General features: G+C 40.1%; 1 protein-coding gene across 4 annotated transcripts in view; it reads left to right on the top strand.

Moving 5' to 3' along the window:
* tefu (Serine/threonine-protein kinase tefu) overlaps positions 1–27,968 on the top strand; it is an 844,515-nt gene that overhangs the window by 348,966 nt on the left and 467,581 nt on the right. For all 4 annotated transcript variants that reach the window (XM_070083426.1, XM_070083425.1, XM_070083427.1 and 1 more), the window contains exon 24: positions 13,518–13,742. In XM_070083426.1, the coding sequence (XP_069939527.1) occupies positions 13,518–13,742 (225 nt within the window). The remainder of the gene's footprint in view (positions 1–13,517; positions 13,743–27,968) is intronic.

Genomic DNA, 27,968 nt, shown 5'->3' with positions numbered 1-27,968 from the left:
TGTACTCGACTGAAGAAGCCTACTGTGTAGGCGAAACGTTTCGTAATAAAGATAGCTAATTGTTGCATATGTGTCTTACCTAACAAGGAGTTAATGTGTTGAGATAATTAGAATTATGAAAGACATGGTGAACCATAGAGTTGTTAAGTAAAAGGACACAAATGCAACTAATGTGACGTTTTATTGTGGCAACATTTCGCTCTCCAGGAGCTTTATCAAGCCATTACAAACAATACACGGACACAGAGGGTATGTACAGGCTTAGAGTGCGGTATAATATTAGTGGTAGTAATAGTAGTAGTAGTGAAGATTGAAACACTTATGCAATATATGGGAATCTTTATGGAAGAAATGGCTTGCCTCACAGTGGCCTCATCAGCCCAATACAAAGCAGAAAGGAGTAAGGAGAGGAGGAGCTTGAGGTAATCAGTCACTCAGCTTGGAGTTGATGTGTTCAGTCCATCAATCTTGTAGAAAGCAGAGTACAGGGCTATAGAAATGGCTTATGTACTGTAGCCAGGCGAGTCGAAGCAGGAGGAGGCGGGGTCATAGTGGAACCATCCACTTCTAGACTGTAATCAGTTTTCAATATCTGTTCCTTGAACTGTTAGGAAAGTTGCATCTGGCAGCTTATATACAACCACAATGACTAGGCTTTGGTTCTCAATCTTTACCGCTAAAATTTCAGCTGCATCTTTTGTAGTACAGTGGTTCCTCAATAATCGTCCGGCCTGAAAGTCGTCCATTTTGGAAATAGTCGTGTTATTTCGTCTAAACATTGGCTCGCAAATGGTCTGTTAACTCGCTAATCGTCTTTTGTCCTGGACATGTACTCACGGCTCTGAGAGTGTCGGCCTCCCTTCCCAGCCAATGTGCGTTTGTTTACCAGTGAGCAACGGTCCCCTCACGTGTTCATATGAAATATTTCATAATATTCCATTCATTTTAGTGCTTGCAATGCTAAATAAGCTACCATGGCTCCAAAGAAAGCTCCTAGTGCCAAGTCTTTGGTAAAGAAGGTGAGAAATACAATTGAATTTAGGAAAAACATCATTGAACAATATGAAAGTGGCGTACGTGTGGGCGAACTCGCCAGGGTGTATAACAAATCCCGTACAACCATATCTTCCATCATAGCCAAGAAAAAGGAAATCAAGGAAGCTGTTGTTGCAAAGGGGGTAAATATGCTGACAAAAATGAGATCACCAGTACTCAAAGATGTTGAGAAGTTATTATTGGTGTGGATAAACAAGAAACAATTAGCAGGAGATACTCTTATGACGTCGATTATTTGTGAAAAGGCTAGGCAGTTGCATGACGATTTGGTAAAGAAATTGCCTGCAACTAGTGGTGATGTGAGTGAATTTAAGGCCAGCAAAGGCTGGTTTGAGAGATTTAAGAAGCATACTGGCATACACTGTGAAAAGACATGGTGAGGCTGCCAGTTTGGACCAAAAAGCGGCTGAAAAATATGTGCAGGAATTCAGGGAGTACATAGAGGCTGAAGGACTGAAACCTGAACATGTGTTCAATTGTGACGAAACAGGCCTCTTTTGGAAGAAAATGCCAAAGAGGACCTACATTACTCAGGAAGAAAAGGCACTGCCAGGACACAAGCCTATGAAAGACAGGCTGACACTAATGTTCTGTGCTAATGCTAGTGGGGATTTCAAAGTGAAGCTGTTACTAGAGTACCATTCTGAAAATCCCAGAGTGTTCAAGAAAAACAATGTTATGAAGAGTAAATTGTGTGTGTTTTGGAGATCTAATAGTAAGGCATGGGTCATAAGGGACATTTTCGTCGAGTGGTTCAATGAAGTGTTTGGCCCTAGTGTGGAGTTTCTCCTGGAAAAGAAATTGGATCTCAAGTGCCTCCTAGTAATGGACAATGCACCTGCTCATCCTCCAAACTTGGATGACCTCATTCTGAAGGAGTTTGGGTTCATCACAGTAAAGTTCTTGCCCCTGAATACCACTCCTCTCCTCCAGCCCATGGACCAGCAGGTCATTTCAAACTTTAAAAAACTCTACACCAAAGCAATGTTTGAAAGGTGTTTTAATGTGACCTCAGACACTCACTTGACCCTAAGAGATTTTTGGAAAGAACACTTCAGTATTCTCCATTGCATAAGCTTTATAGGTAAGGCTTGGGAGGGAGTGACTACCAGGACTTTGAACTCTGCTTGGAAAAACTCGTGGCCAGATTGTGTCCACAGGAGGGATTTTGAAGAGTTTGAGGTGGCCCCTGATGAGCCTATGTCAGTTGTGAACTCTATTGTAGCATTGGGGAGTTCCATGGGGTTGGATGTGAGCTTGGAGGATGTGGAAGAGTTGGTGGAGGACCACAATGAAGAGCTAACCACTGAGGAGCTGCAAGAGCTTCAGCAGGAAGAGCAACAGATCGCAGCTCAGAATCTTGCTGCAGAGGAGGAGGAAGAGAGATGGAAGAAGGTGCCTTCAGAAATTAAGGAGATTTTTGAAATGTGGGGTAGGATGGAAAGATTTATGGAGAAACATCACCCTGAGAAGTATGTTGCAAGCCATATCGGCAACTTGTACAGTGACAGAGTCTTGGCCCATTTTAGGGAAGTTTTAAAGAGACGCCAGAAACAGAGCTCTCTGGACAGTTTTTTTGCGAGACAGGACTCCAGTGACTCTCAAGCTGGTCCTAGTGGCATTAAGAAACAGAGAAGAGAAGTAACCCCTGAAAAGCACTTGGTACCTGAGGTGTTGATGGAAGGGGATTCCCCTTCCAAACAGTAATTCAATCTCTCTCCTCCCCCAGTCTTCCATACACTAAGAAGAATTGCCAATAAAGGTAAGTGTTATGCTGTTAATGTTTCATTCATCATTTCCCATTGTATTGTTTATGTACTACATCTATATTTCATGTAAAAAAATTTTTTGTTTTAATACTTCTGGGTGTCAGGAACGGATTAATTGTATTTACATTATTTCTTATGGGGAAAATTGATTCGAAAATTGTCTATTTCAATAATAGTCCCACTTCCAGGAACGGATTAAGGACAATAATTGAGCGACCACTGCATTTAGTAATTCTGTGCTAATGAGTGACTCTGTGACAAACATGCCAACTCCCCTTCCTTGTGGCCTGTTCTTTCTGTTGCATCTGAATAAGTTGTTCCCTGATGTCCATATTTTGTTGTTAATTAAAGGGATCTTTTATGTGGGTCTCTGTAAATGCTGCAAACATCCTGTTTGACTTCATGGGAGTCCACTGATAAAAGGTATTTTGTTGTTGTTGGATGGTTAAGGCTCCTATTTATTTACAAATACAATTGATAAGAATAAGAGCTTTATTTCAGCATGATGCACATTTATACAAAGGAGTATAATTGAGTGTATATGTCAAATGCCCCTCTATATGCAGAGCATTTCAGGCAAACTTACAGCTAACTTAAGTGCAGTAAATTTGTACATATGGTCATTAGATGAGTTTACAATGAATACAAGATAATTGAATATTTTATTAGTTCATGCTATATGGCTTTAATAGGTTTGGTAAAGAGAAATTACAGTTTTGATTATTAACCTGCTTCTGTTTTGGGGGATTTTTTTTTTTGTTGTTGTTGTTGTGATTCTGGAGTGGAGGCCGTTAACTGCCGCAGGTCCAACAAGGCTCTGAGGTGGTGGAATATTTTTGTAATTCCTTACCATTTTTTTGGCTTTCTGGCACTAAAAAATCTCTTGCTATTGAATGGTTGTAGCTATGGTTAGTTTCCAAGGTTTGTTGGATCTGTACCTCTTGTTCTCTTTCAAATGGTATGTAGGACAGTTTGTTGTCATTCACGTTTGAATATCCAGTAAAATAAAATTAAAACTGTCTTGCATTTTTCACGTTCAAAACGCGGATGCCATCCTGTGTATCGTCAGCATAACAGTGACATCCAACAGTAAGGCTGAACCACTAACATGAACAGTAAACAATACCAGCCCAAGAACTGAGCCCCACGGAACACTATACTGATAAGACTGACCAGAACAATGTGATTTTAGATGCAACAATGCAGTATCCCTGAGGCCACTGCCGGAAACATCACCAATCAGAAATCCATGACCATTGGTGTCAAATGCAGCAGAAGTCCAACAAATTAGCAGTAATGCATTTCCTAAGCTGGTGTTCAGAACCAAATCATTATACATGTATACTTTACTTTTCTGAGAATGATTTCATCTGTTCAAGTGGGTGAAGGACCAACCCCAGTTACCTTAGTTAACATTTCTTTTGGTTCCGAGACCACAAAACCAGTATCAGGAACAATACACAAATAACCCACATGTAGGAGAGAGGAGCTTATGACGACATTTTGGTCTGGCTGGGACCATTTACAAAGTCACATAACAGAAAAGAGAGGAGCCAATATATATAGGCCAGCTGGCAAGAACGGGACAAGAGAGTGGGAGGAATAGTAGTAGTAGAGGTAAGGCAGGTAGTGGAAGTAGTGGTAGTGTAAAGTAGAGTGGTTGATGGGACAAGAATAGAAAGAGGGACAGAAAAAAGGAGACAAAAGTTAAGGTGGCGCCGGCGGCAGTGGCGGCGGCAGCGGCAGCAGCAGCAAAAAAAAGGAAAGGAGAAGAGGTAGAAATAAGTTGAGAAACAAGGATCAGCTAAGTCAGGTGTGTTGACAATATAATGGGAAAGGAAGGCATCTACAGAGACAAAGCCAGGACTAAGGTTCATACAAGGAAAGCTGTGTATAAGGGAGGATTCAACAAGACGACAACTGTGAAAGTTGGAAGTGGGGTAGACAGTTCTAGCAGATGACCAGTCATTAGAATGACTGTGATCTCTAACATGACAGACAAGAGCATTGTTGGTGTTGGCATGCCTAACACTTCTTTTGTGCTCCTTGAGTCTGTCAGAAAGAGAATGGCCAGTTTCTCCAAAGTACCGAAGAGGACAAGAGGAACATGAAATAGAGTAGACACCAGGGGCATCTATTGCAGGAGGAGAGGTATGAACTAAATTACTGTGAAGAGTGTCAGTCTGGTGAAAAGTAAGTTTGATGTTTAAGGAATGGAGAGAGTTGTTGAGATTAGAAAGACTGGAAACATAGGGAAGGCAGAGAACAGGAGATTTCACAAAAGTAGAGAGTTTGAGAGAGAAGAAAGTCCGTTAGCATGTGAGAAAGCAGAGTTTATGAAAGGGGTAGGGTAGCCAAGACAAGAGAATGAATTACGAAGAGTGGAAATTTCCGATTCAAGGAACTCGAGGGTCACAAATGCGGAGATCATGGAGAAAGAGAGAAACAAGAACACTTCTTGACAGAGGGAGCATGATAAAAAAAAAGTAGTGAATGTACATTCCACTGTGCATAGGCTTGCAATACATGGAAAAGCAAAACCTGTATCTGAGCAATGGACATGTACATGTGTGGGTTATTTGTGTAATGTTCCAGTCAAGGTATTGTGACTTTATGTTCTTCAGTATCAGTAAGCCATGGACACCTCAGCATCCCACTTTGTCTCCACACTTGGGGAACTTAGCAGCCAAACATAATTTGAAGTCTTTCTTACCTTCTTTACTGATATTAACCTAAACTAAGACTCCCAGATTAAATTGATTATGTGGCCAGCAGCAACACTGTCTACTAAGACAGGATATTTTGGCTTGACATTCAAAACTTGCTGGTCCCAAACCACATGCATCTTCAAAACTTGCATCTGTTTGCTTTACTCTCCAAAGTGTTTTATTCACTCTTCTCTAATTGGCCTTCCACTAAAATTGGTAAAAATTCCAAAATTGTTAAAATAATATTTGATAGACAGGCCTGTGGATTAAGAGACCTTTATTATCACCTTATTTGTGTATCTACAGTGGATCCCTGGTATTCGATATTAATCCGTTCCTGAGAGCTCATCGAATACCGAAAATATCGAAAAGCGAATCAATTTTCTTCATAAGAAATAATGGAAATCAAATTAATCTGTGCAAGACACCCAAAAGTATGAAAAAAAAAAATTACCACATGAAATATTAAGTTTAATGCAATAGAATAATTACAATAACAGTAACAATAGAATAATTGACACTTACCTTTAATGAAGATCTGGTGATGATTGATGGGATGGGAGGAGAGGAGTGTGGATGATGTTAGTGTTTAGAAGAAGAATCCCCTTCCATTAGGACTTGAGGTATCAAGTCCTAATGGCTTATGTCCTGGGAGTGCCTTTTCCTCCTGAGTAATGTAGGTCCTGCTTGGCATTTTCTTCCAAAACAAGCCTGTTTTGTCGCAATTGAACACTTGTTCAGGTTTAAATTCTTCACTATGTAATCCTTGAATTCCTTCACATATTTTTCAGCTGCTTTTTGGTCCGAATTGGCAGCCTCACCATGCCTAATCACACTATGTATGCCACTACGATTCTTAAATCTTTCAAACCAACCTTTGCTGGCCTTAAATTCACTCACATCAACACTAGTTGCAGGCAGTTTCTTTACCATATCGTCATGCAACTGCCTAGCCTTTTCACAAATGATTGCTTGAGAGATGCTATCTCCAGCTATCTGTTTTTCATTTATCCACGCCAATAATAGTCTCTCAACATTTTCTAACACTTGCGGTCGCTGTTTCGTAATCACATTTGCACCTTTTGCAAGAACAGCTTCCTTGATTGCCGTTTTCCTGGTCACTATAGTAGAGATGGTTGATTGGGGTTCACTGTACATCCTGACCAGCTCCGACACATACACTCCACTTTCGTACTTTGCAATTATCTCTTTCTACATTTCAATAGTCATTAGCACCTTTTTTCTCGAAGGGTTGGCACTAGAAGCTTTCTTGGGGCCCATGGTGACTTATTTTGCAGAAACAAGCACCAAAAACAGTGATAATATGGAATGTACCAAATGTATCCTTAGATGCATGCACACTGGCTGGCTTGTAAACACTGGCACACATGGAGCAGTTCAGGCCACACGTGGACACGTCTCGTACGAATCGTATCGAATACCGGGTTTTCAATTGGATACCGAGGCGAAATTTTTGCGATAAAATGCATCAAATACCAGATTTATCGAATACTGATGCCATCAAATACCGGGGGTCCACTGTACTAAGTTTGCTACATGCATATGTTTGCCAGCTGACTGTCTTGTGTAACATTAAAATCCAAGTGGCTGACACTCACAAATCTTGTTTGTTTTTCTAATTATCCATTATTGGATTCTTACCCTCTTCTTTGATTATTTTTATGGTGCTTTATATCATCTGGCTGTTTTCTAAGTTCATTTTGTATATTATTGTTTATAACCCCTCCATAAGGACTTCAGGTATCAAATCCTTATCAGGGGTTACTTCCCTTCATTGTCTTGTACTGGCACTAGGAACAGCTTGAGAGTCACTTCACCCCTGTTGCACAAAAAACTGTCCAGAGAGGTCTCTTTCTGGCGTGTCTTTAACCCTTTGATTGTCAAGAGCCCTGCTCATACACTTGCTCTCAATGTCAAAGAATTTGAACAAAAAAATATTTTTTTCTTATGAACTGACAGAATTTTTCCTGATGGTAATGACACCAAAAGTACAAAATTTGATTGAAAACTTAGGGAATTATGCTCTCACGAAGTAAGCGATCTCGGCGATATTTACACATCAGCAATTTCGCCCACTTTGAGCCCTATTTTTGGCCAATTTCATTGTTCCATTCGAGCAAACACAGCTATTTCTTTAGAACTCCATTTGTTCTATCAATTGAGTACAAGAAACCACCCATTTACCAATTTCAACTTCTCAATAAAGTGGTCAGAAATTGGCAATTTTGCCAATTTCACTCAAATTAAAAAAGATGCCAATTTCAAAATAAGGTACAGAATGAACAATGCAAACATTTCTGGCACTAAAATAACATTTTCTCTTTTCATCAGTCACATCTCCAGGCCCCTCTTATATTACTCTTGCTTTCTATTTTGAATTTTTATTCACACAAAAAATAGAATATTTACTGTTAGGCAGACTACTGCATTATTGTAATAATTGTATAAATGATTTCAACCCATTTGTGACTGCATATTAGAGTGGCTAGTTTGACATTTATTGGACAATGACATCGTTTGTTTACTCTGGATCATCGGCAATAATCGAACATTTCCTCTACTTAGAGCTCAATTTCAAGGTCCTTTTCATCGTGAAACCAATCAAAATCACCTCTATTTTTGTAATACGTCTTCCATTCTATCAAATGAGACCAAGAAAACTAAAATACAACCACAAATACTATATGAAAATGCACCTTATACTCGACGTTTTAATCCAAAAACACGGTCGGAGGTTTTTTCTCGTTATGCACTGCGTGCTGCAAGATTTTTTTATACTGCACACAATGACCACACAGATCCATTCTCTCACATGTGGGCCTACCAGCTTTCTCCCGCTTGATTTGAAGCCGCTAGAATTTTGGAGTATAAATATGTCGAAAACACGGTCTCATAAGATGTATACAGTGGAACCTCTACTTGCGAGCGCATCCACGTGCGAGTTTTTCCAAATATGAGCAGTTGATGGGTCAATTTCATGCTTTCATATGCGAGCAAAATTTCCATAAACGAGCAGACTCGAGGCAGGTTCCTTGACACTGGTGAGGGGCTCTTGCTCTTGATCTAGGGAATTGTATCTCATTTGTCTGTTGGGCTATCTTATTGAAACTTGGGCAATGTTTTATGGAAAGATGTTTCTTAATGATAGATGCTTCTTAATGAAAGAAATCTAAGCACAAATAATGGAGTTCACTTCTCAGCAATTAGCCACCCCTTAGCGGTATTTTCGTATGGGTTTTATGGTTGTATTCTCATTTTTTTGGTCTCATTTGATAGAATGGAAGATATATTACAGAAACAGAAGTGATTTTGATTGCTTTCACGACAAAAGGTACCTTGAAATTGAGCTCAACCTAGGAGAAATGTTCGATTGTTTTGGCTGTGTTCAAGAGTAAATGAATGACATCACTGTCCATTCTAATATGCAGTAGTGAATGGGTTGACATTATTTATACAATTATTGCAGTAAGGCATAACAGTAAATCTTATATTTTTTATGTGAATAAAAATTACAAACTATTTATATTTTATTCATTTTAGAGTATATATCAGGTTTCTATGTTATTTATATTGTTTATTATGTCATATTAGATGAAGTGAGATGGATAAATAAGCCGTAGAGTTGATATTAGCAAAATTATTGACGTACAGAATTCCACTGGAATGGATTAATTGCATTTCAATTAACTTAAATGAGGAAAATTGACTCTGCAAACAAGCAAATCCAGTTGGGAGCAAGGTCATGGAACGGATTAAACTCGCAAGTAGAGGTTCCACTGTATATATGACCGAAACAGTCAAAGGGTTAAGATTTGCCTGAAGTGTGACAAGGTTTTGTCACTGAACATGTTGCAGATATGGCTTGGTCAGGGTGATATTTCTCCGCAAAACTTTCACCTTACTACACTCTGCACAAATGTCCTTAATCGCTGAAGAAGGCACCTTCTTTCCTCTCTCTTCTGCATCTGAACCAATTTCCTCAGCTGTGGTCTGTTGCTGTTGCAGATGAAGGTCTTGCAGCTCTTCGGTGGTTAGCTCTTAGGCCCATGGTGGCTTATTTCGCAATCGCACTCAATAAACAACCACAAAAAACAATGGATTATAGCGAAATGTTTTGATGAATGCACGGAATGTTGCTCACTCACCAAGAGACACAGCCAAACTGACTCAGGCACGTAGCGTGGCAGGCGGATGCATCCAATACGGCCGATTTCTGAGTTGCCAGTTGAAATCCAGGATAGAATTTCGTCCAAAAAAAGTGGCCAAAATCCGATTTGGCCAATATCCGCTTCGGCCGATATCTGGGGGTCCACTCTAGTATGTACAGTAGTACATACTCTTTGCTAACAGAATGGATGATAGCCAAGTACATGTATAACTGTACTTGGCATGAGGTGAGCCAGGGCGGCAGCCAGTCTGGCAGTGAGCGAAGGTCCCCTCACGTGCTCCAGCGAAATATTTCATAATATTCCATTTATTTTAGTGCTTGCAAGTACTAAATAAGCTACCATGGCTCCAAAGAAAGCTCCTAGTGCCAAGCCTGTGGTAAAGAAGGCGAGAAATACGATTGAATTTAAGAAAACCATCATTGAACAATATGAAAGTGGTACAAGTGTGGCAGAACTGTCCAGGATGTATAAGAAACCCTACACAACCTTATGTTCCATAGTGGCCAAGAAAAATGAAATAAAGGATACTGTTGTTGCAAAGGGAGTAACTATGCTGACAAAAATGAGATCAACAGTACTGGAAGAGGTTGAGAAGTTATTATTGGCGTGGATAAATGAGAAACAATTAGCAGGAGATACTCTTATGACTTCGTTTATTTGTGAAAAGGCTAGGCAGTTGCATGAAGATTTGGTAAAGAAATTGCCTGCAAATAGTGGTGAAGTGAGTGAATTTAAGGCCAGCAAAGGCTGGTTTGAGAGATTTAAGAACCGTACTAGCATACACAGTGTGGTAAGGCATGGTGAGGCTGCCAGTTCGGACCACAAGGCGGCTGAAAAATATGTGCATGAATTCCAGGAGTACATAGAGGCTGAAGGACTGAAACCTGAACAAGTGTTCAATTGTGACGAAACAGGCCTCTTTTGGAAGAAAATGCCAAAGAGGACCTTCATTACACAAGAGGAAAAGACAATGCCAGGACACAAGCCTATGAAAGACAGGCTGACGCTAATGTTCTGTGCTAATGCTAGTGGGGATTTCAAAGTGAAGCCATTACTAGTGTACCATTCTGAAAATCCCAGAGTGTTCAGGAAAAACAATGTTATGAAGAGTAAATTGTGTGTGTTTTGGAAATCTAATAGTAAGGCATGGGTCACGAGGGAAATTTTCGTCGAGTGGTTCAATGAAGTGTTTGGCCCTAGTGTGGAGTTTCTCCTGGAAAAGAAATTGGATCTCAAGTGCCTGCTAGTAATGGACAATGCACCTGCTCATCCTCTAAACTTGGATGACCTAATTTTCGAGGAGTTTGGGTTCATTACAGTAAAGTTCTTGCCCCCGAATACGACTCCTCTCCTCCAACCCACGGACCAGCAGGTTATTGCAAACTTTAAAAAACTCTACACGAAAGCAATGTTTCACAGGTGCTTGACTGTGACCACAGACACTCACTTGACCCTAAGGGAATTTTGGAGAGAACACTTCAGCATCCTCCACTGCATAACCCTTATAGGTATGGCTTGGGAGGGAGTGACTACCAGGACTTTGAACTCTGCCTGGAGAAAATTGTGGCCAGATTGTGTTGACAAGAGGGATTTTGAAGAATTTGGGACTGGCCCTAATGAGCCTATGTCTGTTGTAAAATCAATTGTGGCACTGGGGAGTTCCATGGGGTTGGATGTGAGTTTGGAGGATGTGGAAGAATTGGTGGAAGACCACAATGAAGAGATCACCACTGAGGAGCTGCAAGAGCTTCAGCAGGAAGAGCAACACATCGTAGCTCAGAATCTTGCTGCAGAGGAGGAGGAAGAGAGATGGAAGAAGGTGCCTTCTTCAGAAATTAAAGAGATTTTTACTATGTGGGGTAAGATGGGAAGCTTTATGGAGAAACATCACCCTAACAAGGTTGTTGCAAGCCAGGTTGGCAACATGTACAGTGACAAAGTCTTGGGCCATTTTAGGGAAGTGTTAAAGAGACGCCAGAAACAGAGCTCTCTCCACAGTTATTTTGTGAGACAGGACTCCAGTGACTCTCAAGGTGGTCCTAGTGGCATTAAGAAACAGAGAAGAGAAGCAACCCCAGAAAAGCAAATGGTACCTGAGGTGTTGATGGAAAGGGATTCCCCTTCCAAACTATAAACAATCCACTCTCTCTCCTCCTCCAGTCTCCCATACACTAAGAAGAATCTCCAATAAAGGTAAGTGTTATGCTGTTAATGTTTCATTGTATTGTTTCATTGTATTGTTTATGTACTACATGCATATTTCATGTTAAAAAATTTTTTGTTTTAATACTTCTGGGTGTCAGGAACGGATTAATTGTATTTACATTATTTCTTATGGGAAAAATTGATTCGTAAATCGTAAATTTCGTTTATAGTAACGGCTCCAGGAACGGATTAATTACGAACAACGAAGGACCACTGTAAATAGTTTTTAGGTCTTGATGTGCTGTTGGAGTGTGAGCAAGGTAACATTCATGAAGGGATTCAAGGAAACCAGCAGGCCGGACTTGAGTCCTGGAGATGGGAAGTACAGTGCCGGCACTCTGAAGGAGGGGTGTTAACCCTTTGACTGTCGAGGTCATATATATACCTCTTACGAGGTACCGTGTTTGACGTATATATACTCATAAATTCTAGTGACTTCAAATCAAGCAGGAGAAAGCTGGTAGGCCCAAATGTGAGAGAATGGGTCTGTGTGGTCAGTGTGCACCATATAAAAAAAAATCCTGGAGCATGCAGTGCATAATGAGAAAAAAAAACTCCAAATTTTTTTTAATTAAAATGCCGAAATTGTGGTGTATTTTCGCATAGTATTTATGGTTGTATTGTCGTTTTCTTGGTTTCAATTGATAGAATGGAAAACATATTATAGAAATTGAGGTGATTTTCATTGATTTTAATATAAAAACAACCTGAAAATGGAGCTCAAAATAGGGGAAATGTTTGATTTTTGCTGATGTTCAAAAGTAAACAAATGATGTCATTGTTCAATAAATGTCCAACTAGCCATTCTAATATGCAGTCATGAATGGGTTGATGTTATTTATACAATTATTACAGTATTGCAGTAGTCTGCATAACAGTAAATCTTATATTTTTTGTTTGAATAAAAATTCAAAATAGAAAGCAAGAGTAATATTAATCAGAGGGGCCTGGAGACATGACTGATGAACAAAGAAAATGTTATTTTAGAGCCAGGAATGTCTGCATTGTTCATTCTGGACCTTATTTTGAAATTGTCATATTTTTTAATTTTCATAAATTTGGCCAAATTGCAAATTTCTGACCACATTATTGGGTAGTTGAAATTGGGAAATGAGCAGTTTCTTGTACTCAATCAATAGAAAAAAATGGAGTTCTAAAGAAATAGCTATGAGTTTTGTCAACTGGGACAATGGAATTAGCCGAAAATAAGGGTCAAATTGGGCGAAAGCGCCGATTTGTAAATATCGCTGAGGTTGCTAACTTCATGAGAGCATAATTCCGTCAGCTTTCCATCAAATTTTGTGTTTTTGGTGTCATTACAATCTGGAAAAGATTCTCTATCATTTCATAAGAAAAAATAATTTTTTTTTTTTTTTCAAATTTTGCGACACCAGGAGACACTTCAGGATTGGGGGTTGCGACAGTCAAGGAGTTAATGTTGCAGTTTTATGACCGTGGTGTAAGCATGCCTCTGGCAAGACAGTGATGGAGTGAATGATGATGAGAGCTTTTCTTTTTTGGGCCACCCTTCCTTGGTGGTAGATGGCCGAAGTATTAATGAAAAAAATAATTAGAAATTTCCATTTCAGGTTGATCCAAAACGTGAGTGGTCAAAGTATATCACAAGAGAAAATGACCGTTGTGGTGAAGTATTTGACCTTCTGTGTAGCCCAAGCCATGAGCTACGTATTTTGGCTGTGTCCCTCATACATGTCTTATTGGTGAATGTTGATGGATCTATGATCGATAGTCAGCGACAAGATCAAGTTTTCACAGATGTTTATCAGACAGCGTTGGAAGCTCTCACTGTACAGGTAAAATTAAAAAAATGTTTGCTGTTTACTTCAATAGGAAATTATGATGAAGTTAAGATTATCATGAATTTTTCGATTCTGTTACTGTTGGAAATTATGGCACTTGTTAGGAAGTGCCTTGATGCCAGCAAAGTGTTCACAGTCCATGCAGTTTAAGTGTACCCTCTTGTCCAGATCAAAATGAATGCCTCTTATTGCCCTGGGACTTTAGGCATTAAATATACCTTGTTCTGACATTTAGGGATTGTTCACTTCTGCTAACCCTTAAACTGTCCAAACATAGATCTATGTTTGCACGTGTGGCGCTCCAAATGTAGATCAACGTTTTATTTTTTATTCCTTCAAATATGGCACAATTGGCTTGAGTCACTTAGACATGAAAGAATGGGTCTATGCACTATGTGTGTGCACTGTGAAAAAAATCTGGGAGCACTTAGTACCTTGTGGGAGCACGAGTTCAACTGAGCGCCAGCTAGAGCAAATAGCGTGGCAGACACCGGGGATTCATTGATGCCATGTCGCATTAACACTCCCATTTTAAGAGGAAAGTAAAAACAGGTTAGATAAATACATGAGTGAGTGTGGGTGGGTGTGAGTTGGACCTGACTAGCTTGTGCTACTAGGTCTGATGTCATGCTCCTTCCTTCAATGGATGTGACCTGACTAGGTGGGTCATTGGTCTAAGCCAGAGGGGGAGAGTGACATATTCCTGCCTTGCATGGGCCAGTAGGCCTGCTGCAGTGTTCCTTCTTTCTTATGTATTTGTCAGGCTGGCTGGCTGGCTGGCTTGCTTTGGCTGTCTCTGGCTGCCTCTCTGTCTATCTATATCTCTATCTGTATCTCTATCTATATATCTGTCTATCTATATCTCTGTCTCACATGTACACATAAGTACAATTATGATGCATAGTGTAAATTACCTAGGATAACCCAGAAATTCCAGGCAAAGATAGACAGACAGACAGACAGACCACAAATCACTTAGTTTCAATATATCATAGAATTACCCAGATAACTGCAATCAAATCTCTGTCCCAGATTTTCACTTGGATGGCTTCATGGGACTGAAAAATTACCTGGGTGGGCTAAATTGGGATGTCCTGACTCTGGGTCAGGTAGGTGATCTTGGTTGCCGATATGACGTTTTTCAGAGCATAGTTCTACCTGCCCTGACAACTTTTGTTCCGAGTAGGGAAATTAGATCTAACAAAAATGGATGAACAATAGATTAAAACATCTCATTGGTCAAAAGAGAGGAATATATAGGCGTATCAAAAGAGAGGATGGGCAGTTAAGAAATCAATATATTCAATTAACCCTTTGAGGGTTTTGGTCGTACTAGTACGTCTTACGCGTAGGGGTTTTTGTCGTACTAGTACGCATAAATTCTAGCGGCCTCAAATCTCACAGGAAAAGGCTGATAAGCCTAGATGTGAGAGAATGGGTCTGTGTGGTGGGTGTGCGCAGTAGGAAAAAAATCTGGGACCCAGTGGTGCATTGTGGGAATGCCATCATAGTACACAATTTCCACGTGCCCTGTGGTAAGAAGTTCCTCACTCCTCAGCGAATTGGGACACTTTTGTTCCCCAGTGACAGTTCTAATACAGATGGAAGTGACAGTGAAGATGAGTTTCAAGGTTCTGGTGAGGTTTTGACCGAAACTAATGACCATAATATGGGTAATAGTGAGGAAAACCCAGACAACCCACAGCCTTCCACCTCTGGTGCTGGGCCATCTTGTTCACGTTCAGTTGTACCAGAATCAAAGAGGAAACTCCTATTTTCCAAAATCCCGGACTCAGATGTGAGCATTGGTGATGATAGTGATAGTGATTATGAACTACAAGCTCTTCAAACTTGTTCCAAGAATGGAGGAGGAGGAAGAGGCAGAGGAGGAGGAGGCAAGAGGAGGAGGAGGCAAGAGGAGGAGGAGGCAAGAGGAGGAGGAGGCAGAGGAGGAGGAGGAGGAGGAAGAAGAAGAGGAGGAGGAGGAGGAGGAGGAAGAAGAGGAGGAGGAGGAGGAGGAAGAAGAAGAGGAGGAGGAGGAAGAAGAAGAATATGTAATGATAACAATAATACATAATAATAATAATACATAATAATAATACATAATAATAATAATAGGTAATAATAAATGTTCACCCATGACAGTAACAAGATAAGGGGAGATAACATCTGATAAGTGCTGATGTTTGATGAGGGTAAATGAGGGTAGAGCTGATGCCAAAAGATGAGATAAACATCTCCCTCCCTTTGTTTTTGCTGGTATACTAACATTTCTGTCTGTCTATTTGCCTGTCTGTCAAGCTCCCTGTCTATCCGTCTAGCTCTCTGTCTCAGAGAGCCACAAGACTGTGTCATCACTTTTACTCACATCTTCAAGCAGAGTATAGCACTTTGTCTGGGTTTCTTGGGTTATCCTAGGTAATTTATACTATGTATACTTGTATTTATGTGTACCTGTGAGACAGAGATAAAAAGACAGATAGAATGAGGGAGAAAGATAATTAGATAGAATGGAGGAAGGGAAGCAGCATCCGACCCCATTGTTTTGACAGGCGGGAGGGGGGAGTGAGTAATGAGACAATATGTCATTTTGACAGCTGCCGACTCCTGGTAATTTACACTATGGAGGAGAAGGAGAAGGAGGAAGAGTAGGGGGAAGAGGAAGAAGAGGAGGAGGAGGAAGAGGAGGAGGAAGAGGAAGAGTAGGAGGAAGAGGAATAAGAGGAAGAGGAGGAGGAAGAGGAATATTAGGAGGAAGATTAGGGGGAAGAGGAGGAAGAGGAAGAAGAAGAGGAGGAGGAGGAAGAGTAGGAGGAAGAGGAAGAGTAGGAGGAAGAGGAAGAAGAGGAGGAGGAAGAGGAAGAGTAGGAGGAAGAGGAAGAGGAACAGTATGAGGAAGAGTAGGGGGAAGAGGAGGAAGAGGAAGAAGAGGAGGAGGAGGGTGGAACACTAGTACACTGGTACTGGTACACTAACATTTCTGTCTGTCTATTTGTCTGTCTGTCAAGCTCCCTGTCTATCTGTCTATCCGTCTAGCTCTCTGTCTCAGAGAGCCACAAGACTGTGTCATCACTTTTACTCACATCTTCAAGCAGAGTATAGCACTTTGTCTGGATTTCTTGGGTTATCCTAGGTAATTTATACTATGTATACTTGTATTTATGTGTACCTGTGAGACAGAGATAGACAGACAGATAGAAAGAGAGAGACAGATTGAAAGAGATAGAATGAGGGAGAAAGATAAAACACCATTGTGTATGACACCATGTTTCAGAGTTCCACAAGCTGCAGAACTAATAGGAATATGTTCAGTGACTGTATATTGGTATATATATTATAGAACAATAATAATAAACAATGTTTTGTATTGTTTGTTTTTGTAAACAAGTTTTGTAAACAATATATTGATAATTATGTTTGTGTGCTTATTGTGTTGTATACAACGAGTGTATATATGTACATTGCACCTTACTTTGGTCTCATAGGCCACATAAGTTATGTGAAAAAATAAAATAGTGAAAAAAACAACAAACCTTCAAATACAAGTAAACTAAAGTTTACCGGGTGAGCGGCAGTCGCCGCTGTTGCCATACGCGGCTCATTTTCTGCAAACTTCATGCATCCATATCTCCGTAAGTATTGATGGTAAATTTTTTTTGTTTATCCTATAATGTTTAGAAAAAAAACTATTTTTTCATAAGAAAAAATAATTTTTTTTTTTTTTTGAAATTTGGCCGACCCTGAGAACGAGTTTCGGAGAGGGCCTGTCGACCCTCAAAGGGTTAAAGAGAGAAATAAAGAAAGGAATAAGAAAAGCAAAAAGGGATTATGAGGCTAAGGTCGCAAGGGATTCAAAGACTAGCCCAAAAGGGTTCTTTCAGGTACAGGAAGGCCCCGCTTTACGGCGTTTCACTTTACGGCGTTCCGCTAATACGGACATTTCAAATTATGACCAAAACTCGCTATACGGCTCCCCCCACCTGACTTTCTAATATGGTCACCGTGCCCCACCCTGTTTGTTTACATTCTCCATGAGCTCAGTAAGCACTAAGTCTCTCCATTTTGTCTGGAAACTCCAAAATTTCAAATGTTTTTAAAAGTTATTTCATATTTTATATATACTCTGATAATTATACTTATGTATACCTGTACCTAAATAAACTTACATACATCGAGTCATTTAAATGTCGTATATTACGTTAATATACACATTTTCATTAATCCATCCATGATATTTTTTTCAAAATTATATAATAAACACGATGCATAACATATAAATAAGATAAATACACCCCACAGTAGAATAAATAAACATAAATGTGAGATGTGGTAGCAGACGACTTGCACAAGTGACGCCATATTAGAAATGATAATAATAACAATACTCACCGAGTCTCATTAAATGTCGTATATTATGGTAATATACACATTTTCATTAATCCATCCATGATATTTTTTTCAAAATTATATAATAAACACGATGCATAACATATAAATAAGATAAATACACCCCACAGTAGAATAAATAAACATAAATGTGAGATGTGGTAGCAGACGACTTGCACAAGTGGTGATAATAACAATACTCGCCGAATCTCATTAAATGTCGTATATTACGGTAATATACACATTTTCATTAATCCATCCATGATATTTTTTTCAAAATTATATAATAAACACGATGCATAACATATAAATAAGATAAATACACCCCACAGTAGAATAAATAAACATAAATGTGAGATGTGGTAGCAGACGACTTGCACAAGTGGTGATAATAACAATACTCGCCGAGTCTCATTAAATGTCGTATATTACGGTAATATACACATTTTCATTAATCCATCCATGATATTTTTTTTCAAAATTATATAATAAACACGATGCATAACATATAAATAAGATAAATACACCCCACAGTAGAATAAATAAACATAAATGTGAGATGTGGTAGCAGACGACTTGCACAAGTGGTGATAATAACAATACTCACCGAGTCTCATTAAATGTCGTATATTACGGTAATATACACATTTTCATTAATCCATCCATGATATTTTTTTAAAAATTATATAATAAACATGATACATAACATAAAAAGATGATAAATACACCCCACAATAGAATAAATAAACATAAATATAAGATGTGGGAGCCTGGTTTGTTTACTCTGCACCTGGCCTGTCACCTCTCATGTACTCATTCTTTCTCTCTCTCATTTATTCGTTTTATCTCATTTACTTACTCCTGACCCTACATTAAGACTACAAATATTTTAAGGTAAGTAATGAGTGAACTGTATATACATTTTATCGCTCTGGGATGCTTAAATATCATAGAATAGTATGTGTGGGTGGGGTGGCCTGTAAGGTAGCCTGGCTATTACCATACGTACCACACTTGATTTCTTACAATAAATACTACTTGTCTCACCCTAGATTAAGACTATAAATATTTTAAGGTAAGTAATGAGTGCACTATGTGTGTATTGTACTTTTTTATTGTTTTTTTGATGCCTGGTTCTATTGCTAACTTAATATATGTTAGTGTAAACTTGTTATCTAGTGTTTGTATGCATTTATAAGTGGAAAAAAAGGGTGTTCCACTTTACGGCGATTTCCGCTTTACGGCGGTAGCCTGGAACCTAACCTGCCGTATAAGTGGGGCCCTCCTGTATACAGAAGTAAGATTAGGGACAAGATTGGCCCACTCAAGAGTAACTCTGGTCAGATAACTGACAGTGAGAGGGATGTGTGTGAAATTCTCAATACCTACTTCCTCCCAGTTTTCACCAAGGAAAATACTAGTGATATTCCTGAAATAATAGATTATGTAGAACAGGACGATAATAAACTATGCACGATTGTGGTAACTAGTGACATGGTCCTCAGACAAATAGAGAAACTAAAACCTAACAAATCCCCACAAACTGGCATAGTGCCTGATAAGTGGAAAATGGCAAATGTAATACCTATTTACAAGGCAGGTGACAGGTCCTTGGCTTCAAACTATAGACCAATAAGCCTTACCTCCATAATGGGAAAAGTTATGGAATCAATAATTGCCAATGAAATTTGTAGCCATCTTGATAGGTACAGATTGATTAGTGAATCTCAACACGGTTTTACAAAGGGGCGTTCCTGTCTTAAGAATTTACTAACATCTTTCACTAAGGTGTTTGAGGAGGTAGATCATGGTAATGAATATGATATTGTATATATGGACTTCAGTAAGGCTTTTGATAGAGTTCCACATAAGAGGCTATTGAGGAAACTTAAGGCACATGGAATAGGAGGAGAAACTTGTTCCTGGGTAGAGGCACGGTTGACAAATAAGCAGCAGAGAGTTTGCATAAATGGGGAGAAATCAGAATGGTGGCACGTCACAAGCAGTGTTTCTCAGGGGTCAGTGTTGGGCATAAGCAAATTTGCTGATGACACCAAAATAGGCCATCCAATTTATTCTAATGAGGACACTAGAGCACTCCAGGATGATTTGAGTAGACTGATGCAATGGTCGGAGAAGTGGCAGATGCAGTTTAATATAGACAAATGCAAAGTTCTAAATGTTGGACAGGTAAATAACCATGTGACATATAAACTAAATAATGTAGATCTTAATACTACTGATTGTGAAAAGGATATATGAGTTCTGGTTAGCAGTAATCTAAAACCAAGACAACAGTTCATTAGTGTTCGCAATAAAGCTAACAGAATTCTTGGCTTCATATCTAGAAGTATAAATAATAGAAGTCCTCAGGTTGTTCTTCAACTCTGTTTATCCTTGGTTAGGCCTCATTTAGACTATGCTGCTCAGTTCTGGTCACCGTATTACAGAATGGATATACAGTGGACCCTCAACCAGCGATATTAATCCGTTCTTGAGAGCTCATCGTTAATCAAAATAATCGTTAGTCAAGTTAATTTTCCCCATAAGAAATAATGGAAATCAAATTAATCCGTGCAAGACACCCCAAAATATTGAAAAAAAAAAATTTTTACCACATGAAATATTAATTTTAATACACACAAACTGAAGAAGACATGCACAGTTACATGACACTTACCTTTATTGAAGATCTGGTGATGATTGATGGGATGGGAGAAAGGGAGACCGTTGATCTTGTTAGTGTTTAGAAGGGGAATCCCCTTCCATTAGCACTTGAGGCAGCAAGTCTTTTTCTGGGGTTACTTCCCTTGTTCTTTTAATGCCACTAGGACCAGCTTCAGAGTCACTGGACTTCTGTCGCACAACATATCTGTCCATAGAGGCCTGTACTTCTCGTTCCTTTATCCTAAAGTGTTTCACAACATTGTCAGTGTAATAGTCACCAGCACGGCTTGCAATAGCTGTGTGAGGGTGATTTTCATCAAAAATGGTTTGCACTTTAAGCCACTTTGCACACATTTCCTTAATCTTTGAAGTAGGCAACTTCTTAAATTCCTCTCTCCCCTCCTCCGAAGCAGTTTCCACAGGTGTGGCCTCTTACTGTTGAAGATGATCTAGCAGCTCATCAGTGGTTTGTTCTTCATTGTCCTCCTCCACCAACTCTTCCACATCCTTCCCACTAACCTCACCAATATGAGCACTAGTTCCAGGCATTTTTTCCTGTTCACCTGGGTGTTAGTCAAGTGTTGTGGGTCGCATCCTGGGGGACAAGATTAAGAACCCCCAATGGAAATAAGTTAGACAGTCCTCGATGATGCACTGACTTTCTTGGGTTATCCTGGGTGGCTAACCCTCCGGGGTTAATCGTTTCTCGGTAATTGTTTCACGTTAAGCCACACCAACAACACTCTCCACATCTTTGAGTAATACAGCTGATGGTGGTGCAGCAACAACAACAGCTGACTGTGGTGCAGCAGCAGCTGCACCTTTGGCAAGAACAGCTTCCTTGATTGCCATTTTCTTACCCACAATAGTAGCGATGGTTGATTGGGGTTTATTATACAACCTGACCAGCTCAGAGACACGCACTCCACTTTCATACTTAGCAATGATCTCTTTCTTCATCTCCATAGTAATTCTCACCCTTTTTGCTCTAGGGTTGGCACTAGAAGCTTTCTTGGGGCCCATGGTGACTTATTTTGCAGGTGCAATCACTACAAAGGCTGTGATAATATGAAATGTTCCAGTTGTTGTATGTTTGGAAGCGACCGCAGCGGCTGGCTGGCTTGTAAACACTGATACCCAAGGGACAAGTGAGGCGCGCTCAGGCCAAAGTGGACGCGTATGGTACGGAATGAATAGCGCTGGTTGGGTTTTTAAGCGCTAGTTGAGGCAACATTTTTGCGTTTAAATGTATCGCTAGTCAGATTTATCGTTAATCAATGCCATCGCTGGTTAAGGGTCCACTGTAAATGCTTTGGAAAACGTACATAGGAGGATGACAAAGATGATCCCATGTATCAGAAATCTTCCCTATGAGGATAGACTGAGGGCCCTGAATCTGCACTCTCTCGAAAGGCATAGAATTAGGGAGGATATGATCGAGGTGTATAAATGGAAAACAGGAATAAATAAAGGGGGTGTAAATAGCGTGTTGAAAATTTCCAGCCAAGACAGGACTCTCAGCAATGGTCTCAAGTTGGAAAAATTCAGATTCAGGAAGGATATAGGAAAGCACTGGTTTTGTAATAGAATTGTGGATGAGTGGAACAAACTCCTGAGTACAGTTATTCAGGCTAAAACATTGTGTAATTTTAAAAATAGGTTAGATAAATACATGAGTGGGTGTGGGTGGGTGTGAGTTAGACCTGACGAGCTTGTGCTGCTGGGTCTGGTGCCGTGCTCCTTCCTTGAGTGGAGGTGACCAGACTGGGTGGGTCATTGGGCTAATCCTGGAGAGGGGAGGGACATGAACCTGCTCTGCATGGGTCAGTAGGCCTGTTGCAGTGTTCCTTCTTTCTTATGTTCTTAGAACATGTTTCAAGGTACATGCCAGGGTATCTAAAACATTGCTGGGACCTATAAATATTTTGTATGTATTTCTAGACAATAGTAAATAACACAGGCAGGTGTAAATGTTCACCTGTCACTGTGATTGTGACTATTTCAGTATCTTATATTAGTGTCAGAAGAAAGACTGGCTTTGAAATTACAAGAACTATTATAAATTGTAATTATTGGAACATAAAAAATATATAAATTAAAACAAAAATGAGAAAAGAGGATATATCGGCAACACTTCTGCAAGCAGGAGTTGATGTTGCCATCAGGTAAGCATCCAGAGCCAACTTCACGGTCTTATATCTCGGTAAGTACTGACACTAAATTTTTGTTTTAATCCTTTAACATGTAGAAAAATGTGCTCTTCGTTTTAAAAGAAAAAAATTATTTTTTTTTATTTTTCAAAATATTCGGAGCGCCATGGGGGTGAACATAGATCTATGTTCGGACAGTTAAAGGGTTAAAGACAAAGCCAGTACAGGATGAGTTTGAACTCAGTTAACCCCCTTAACTGTCCAAACGTAGATCTATGTTCTTAATGCTAACTCTCCAAACATAGATCTACGTTTTATTTTTCCTGCTTTCAAATTTGGCACGACTGGCCTAAGGTGCCTATTCAGCACAGAATGGGTCTTACACCTCAGTGTGTGCAGTATTAAAAAAATTTGGGACCACTTAATTCCTTGTGGGATCACCAGTTCAATTGAGAGCCAGCTAGAGCAAACAGTGCGGCAAACGCCAGGGATTCACTGGTGTCATGTCATATTAACACTTCCCTTTTAAGAGGAAAGTGTCATCCTGCCAGAATGTTCTATAACCTATACCCTAAGTAAAAAGAAACAATTCTGGAACATGTAATTTCGGCAGGCTGGCTGGCCAGCTGGCTAGCCGGCGGATGTCTGGCCACCTGGCTGGCCAGCTGGCTAGCTGGCAGCTGTCTGGCCACCTGGCTGGCTGATTGGTTGTCTCTATCTCCATCTGTCTGTCTCTATTTATCTCTGTCTATCTCTTTGTCCCTATCTCTGTCTCTGTCTCACGGAAACAGATATGTAAATACAATTATACATAGTGTAAATTACATAAGATAACCCAAAAAATCCAGGCAAAGCGCTATACCCTCCTTGTAGATAGTGATCATAATACCAGTTGATTCATGAGCAACTTTCTGAGAAGAGAGACAAGCAGACAGAAAGAGAGAGACACACAGGCAGACAGAAAGACAGACACACAGACAGATGCAATTACTACCGCAAGAAAGGACATCAGGAGGACCAGTGTCGGAAGAAAAAGGAACTTGACAGACAGGACCACCTGTTTAGAGATCTGTTCTTGGAACAAACCGACAGGATCTCTGAATTGGTGAACACACTCGCACGTCACCCACTCAGCTACTTCTATCTCAGCCCAGCAGGTGGTATTGTGCCTTATACAAGACCACAGACCTACATCCCAGCAGCTGCCTCGGTGCCCTACCTCTCTCAAGGGCAAGCACCTTACATGCCTTACACACCCACCACCTCAAGCTGAACACATCATGAGCCAGCCTATCAGCATCCTGTCGACCAACATTAGAGGTTTCATTACCAATGTTGGAACACTCTACGTCCCGACATGATAGCTACACCTCATGGATGAGAAGAGACAGGCAAGGGCAAGGAGGAGGTGTTGCTGTGTGGTTCTCTAAAAGTGTACATGCCCAACACATTGATGTTGATATCCCTGCTCATCTTGAAATGATGTTCTTCAAGCTATGCATAAACACTAGTACCTCTACTAGTACACCTACCATCCAGCTTACGACCTGCTCGACATACGACCATTTGACTTACGACCTTGTTGTCTATGCCAAATTTCTGGGAAATAAACAACTGTTTGTGTTGTACACAGTGTTTATCCTAAACCTTACAGTATAAAATACAGTACTAACAGCATAAAAAGTAAAGTAAAAAATGAAATACCAAAATAAAACAATAAAATAAAGTCATTACAAAAATGTGATGCTGATATTCAGTAGTAAGGTTTGACTTATATCCATTTCGACTTACGACAGGTTTCTCGGAACCGAACTTGGTCGTAAGTCGGATGGTACCTGTATGTGCAGTGTACAGACCTCAGTGGCAACGTGCAGACCCCATCAACTTCCTAATGGAAAATGTGGACTCCCTTCTGCTCCAACACAACTGTCAACATATTGTAATTGTTGGTGACCTCAACCAACATCTTATACAGAGGGACTTTGATGACCTTCTTGCGGTACAATGGGCCCTTGGTTTTCATGTTTAATCCATTCCAGAGCCATCGGCCAAAACCAAAATCGGCCAAAACCGAAACCATTTTCCCCACAAGAAATAATGTAAATGGATTTAATCTGTTCCAGACACCCAGAAGTATCAAAAAAAAAATTTTTTATTTACCCTAAATATACATTTACATGCACAAAAGAATGAACATTAAACATGACACTTACCTTCATTGAAGGCTGTTGTTGATGGAAGGAAGGGAGAGGGAAGACAGGTTATTGTTTGGAAGGGGAATTCCCCTCCATAAGGGCTCTAGGTACCAAGTCCTTATCTGGGGTCACTTCCCTCCTTTGTTTTTTACTGTCACTAGGATCAGCTTGAGAGTCACTGAACCCCTGTTGCACAAAATATCTGCCCAGATAGGTCTGTTTCTGGCATCTCTTTAAGATTTGCCTAAAATGGGACATGGCATTGTCATTGTAAAAGTTGCCAGCACGGATTGCAACAGCTTTCTCAGGGTGATGTTCCTCCACAAATGAATGCACTTTAGTCCACATTGCACAAATCTCCTTAATCTTTGAAGAAGGCACCTTCTTCCATCTCTCTTCCTCCTCTGATGCAAGTTCCTCATCTGTGGTCTGTTGCTGTTGCAGATGAAGCTCTTGCAGCTCATCAGTGGTTAGCTCTTCATTGTGGTCCTCCACCAGCTCTTCCACATCCTCCAAACTCATATCCATCCCCATGGAATTCCTCAATGCCACAATTGATTGCACAACCGGTGTAGGGCCGACAGGATTATTATTTGGTTATTGCATTAACCCCCTTTGCAACATCAGCTTCCATGATTTCTGTCACAATAGAGCTGGTTGTTGATGGCGACTTCCCGTACGTCCTGCCTAGTTCAGCAGTGCGTATACCACTATCATTTTTTCTTAGGATTTCTCTTTTCAGTTCTATGATTTTCCTCACTTTCTTTACCAAAGCACTGGCACTAGGAGCTTTCTTTGGGGCCATGGTCGCTTATTCAGCAGTCTCATATACATGTAATAAACAAGTGGCAAAAACAACGGATTATTAAGAAATGTTTCGTATGACCTGGCAGGATATGTTCACTGACAGAGAAACAACGCTACACTGGCTGAGAATGCGTGCGGGTGGCGGCTTTGTCTGTGCGCTGGGGACCGTACAGGTTCCATACGATCGATGAAAACAGAGGTAATTGATGAAAACTAAAACCAAAAATTGACAAAAAAAAGTCGGCCAAAACCGAAATCGGCGATAACTAAGATAGACGAAAACCAAGGGTCCACTGTGTTTGACATGAGAAACTTTGTTGATTTCCCTACTCACATCTCTGGTTTCTCCCCTGACCCAGTAGTGAGTAATCTGGCAGAAGATATAGTTACTTGTCAACCCCTCAGCTACGTTGGATCATCTGACCACTAGGCTGTTTTTACAACACGTAAGATCCCAACAGAACGAGGTGAGGAGTCCACATGCACAACCTGGCTATGGGAAAGAGATAATTGGCCAGCCCTTTGCTCTGAGCTCACCACCACTGATTGGAATGCTCTTCTCCAAGGGGATGTTGACAACCAAGTGAAAGCCTTCACTGGACACATCGTTAATCTACAACAAGAACACATCCCTCACAGGCAATATGTGACGAAGCCTACAGATCAGCCTTGGTTTGGCCTTCTTTGTAGAGAGGCTGCTACTGGTAAGTACAAGGTGTAGCAAAGGTATAAGAGACATCCTACCACCTATAACAGGAACTTGCACGGGCAAGCCTGAGGGCATATGGGTGAAGTTCAAAAGTGGGCCATCGCTAAATGGGAGGTGGACACAAAAAGAAAACTAGCATCAGGTAAAGTAGGCTTTATAACCTGGTGGTCCCTGGTCAAGGACAGACAAGGTTATCCGCCTGATGAACTCATTCCATCTCTAAATCGATGGGATGGGACCACCTCTACTACAGGTCCGTCATTACAAATCCGGCAATCAGTTATTCGGTTCCTTCAGTTATTCGGCACTAATTTTGGCTAGCATAATTTCAAATTTCCAGGGTCGCCACACCAACCTGCTGGTACTGTTTGGTGGCGCTACTTGCTGCATAAGTCATTCCAATTTCTTTTTCTCCATTTATTGTTTTAACCTGCTTACTTTTAGCCCTAGCCATGGTTCTGATGAATAAAAGAAATGCTTCTCATTATGTAAAGCACCTACACAGTACATTATCCATTAAAGATAAGGTGACTTTGAAGCCACTGTTGGTTGTCATGAGCTCAGTCTCATGAAGCAGGAGAATATGCGTTATTATTATGCTAATATCAACACTACAGCTTATTTGCCTATCACAATTGATCTAATATGACATAAGAAACAATATAAATAACATAAAACATGTTAAATACTCCAGAATGAATAATATTTGCCATAACACAGAGCAGTTCGACAGAGTTACGAAGAGGATATGGTATACAAATACCATTCTCCTATCCCTGTCTTGGGGCTTATATTAGAGAAAACGGAGTGTAGCACAGGCCTAACTGTCATATACACTCATACTGCACCATAAACCTGAAACAAAAAACTTATTTTCTCTCTATAGATTATCACACATAGCAGCATATGTGTAGAGAACTTGGGATAACCCAAAACAAGTCAACGTGGCTTATTTTTAGCACCTGGCTTGGGTTAACCATATATGATTTTTGGTAAATATTAGATTCCCAGCCAGGGTAGAAACATTAGGTGTGTTTCTTTACACCTGTTGTCTATGTTTACCCATCAGTAAATGGGTACCTGGGTGTTAGTCGACTAGTGTGGGTGTTATCCTGGGACACTGACCTAATTTTCTTGAAATATTCTGCATAACAAGCAGCTTTCTATACAGTAGTATGTCACTGATGTCAGCTAGGCCTGTATACCTTGTACATGTACCTGTAGTAAATAAAGATATTATTATTATTATTATTATTATTATTATTATTATTATTATTATTATTATTATTATTATATTTTCTCAGTT

Source organism: Cherax quadricarinatus, chromosome 9, assembly GCF_038502225.1.
Source record: "Cherax quadricarinatus isolate ZL_2023a chromosome 9, ASM3850222v1, whole genome shotgun sequence".
Taxonomy (NCBI): domain Eukaryota; kingdom Metazoa; phylum Arthropoda; class Malacostraca; order Decapoda; family Parastacidae; genus Cherax; species Cherax quadricarinatus.
This window is presented reverse-complemented; position numbering and strand designations above follow the sequence as displayed.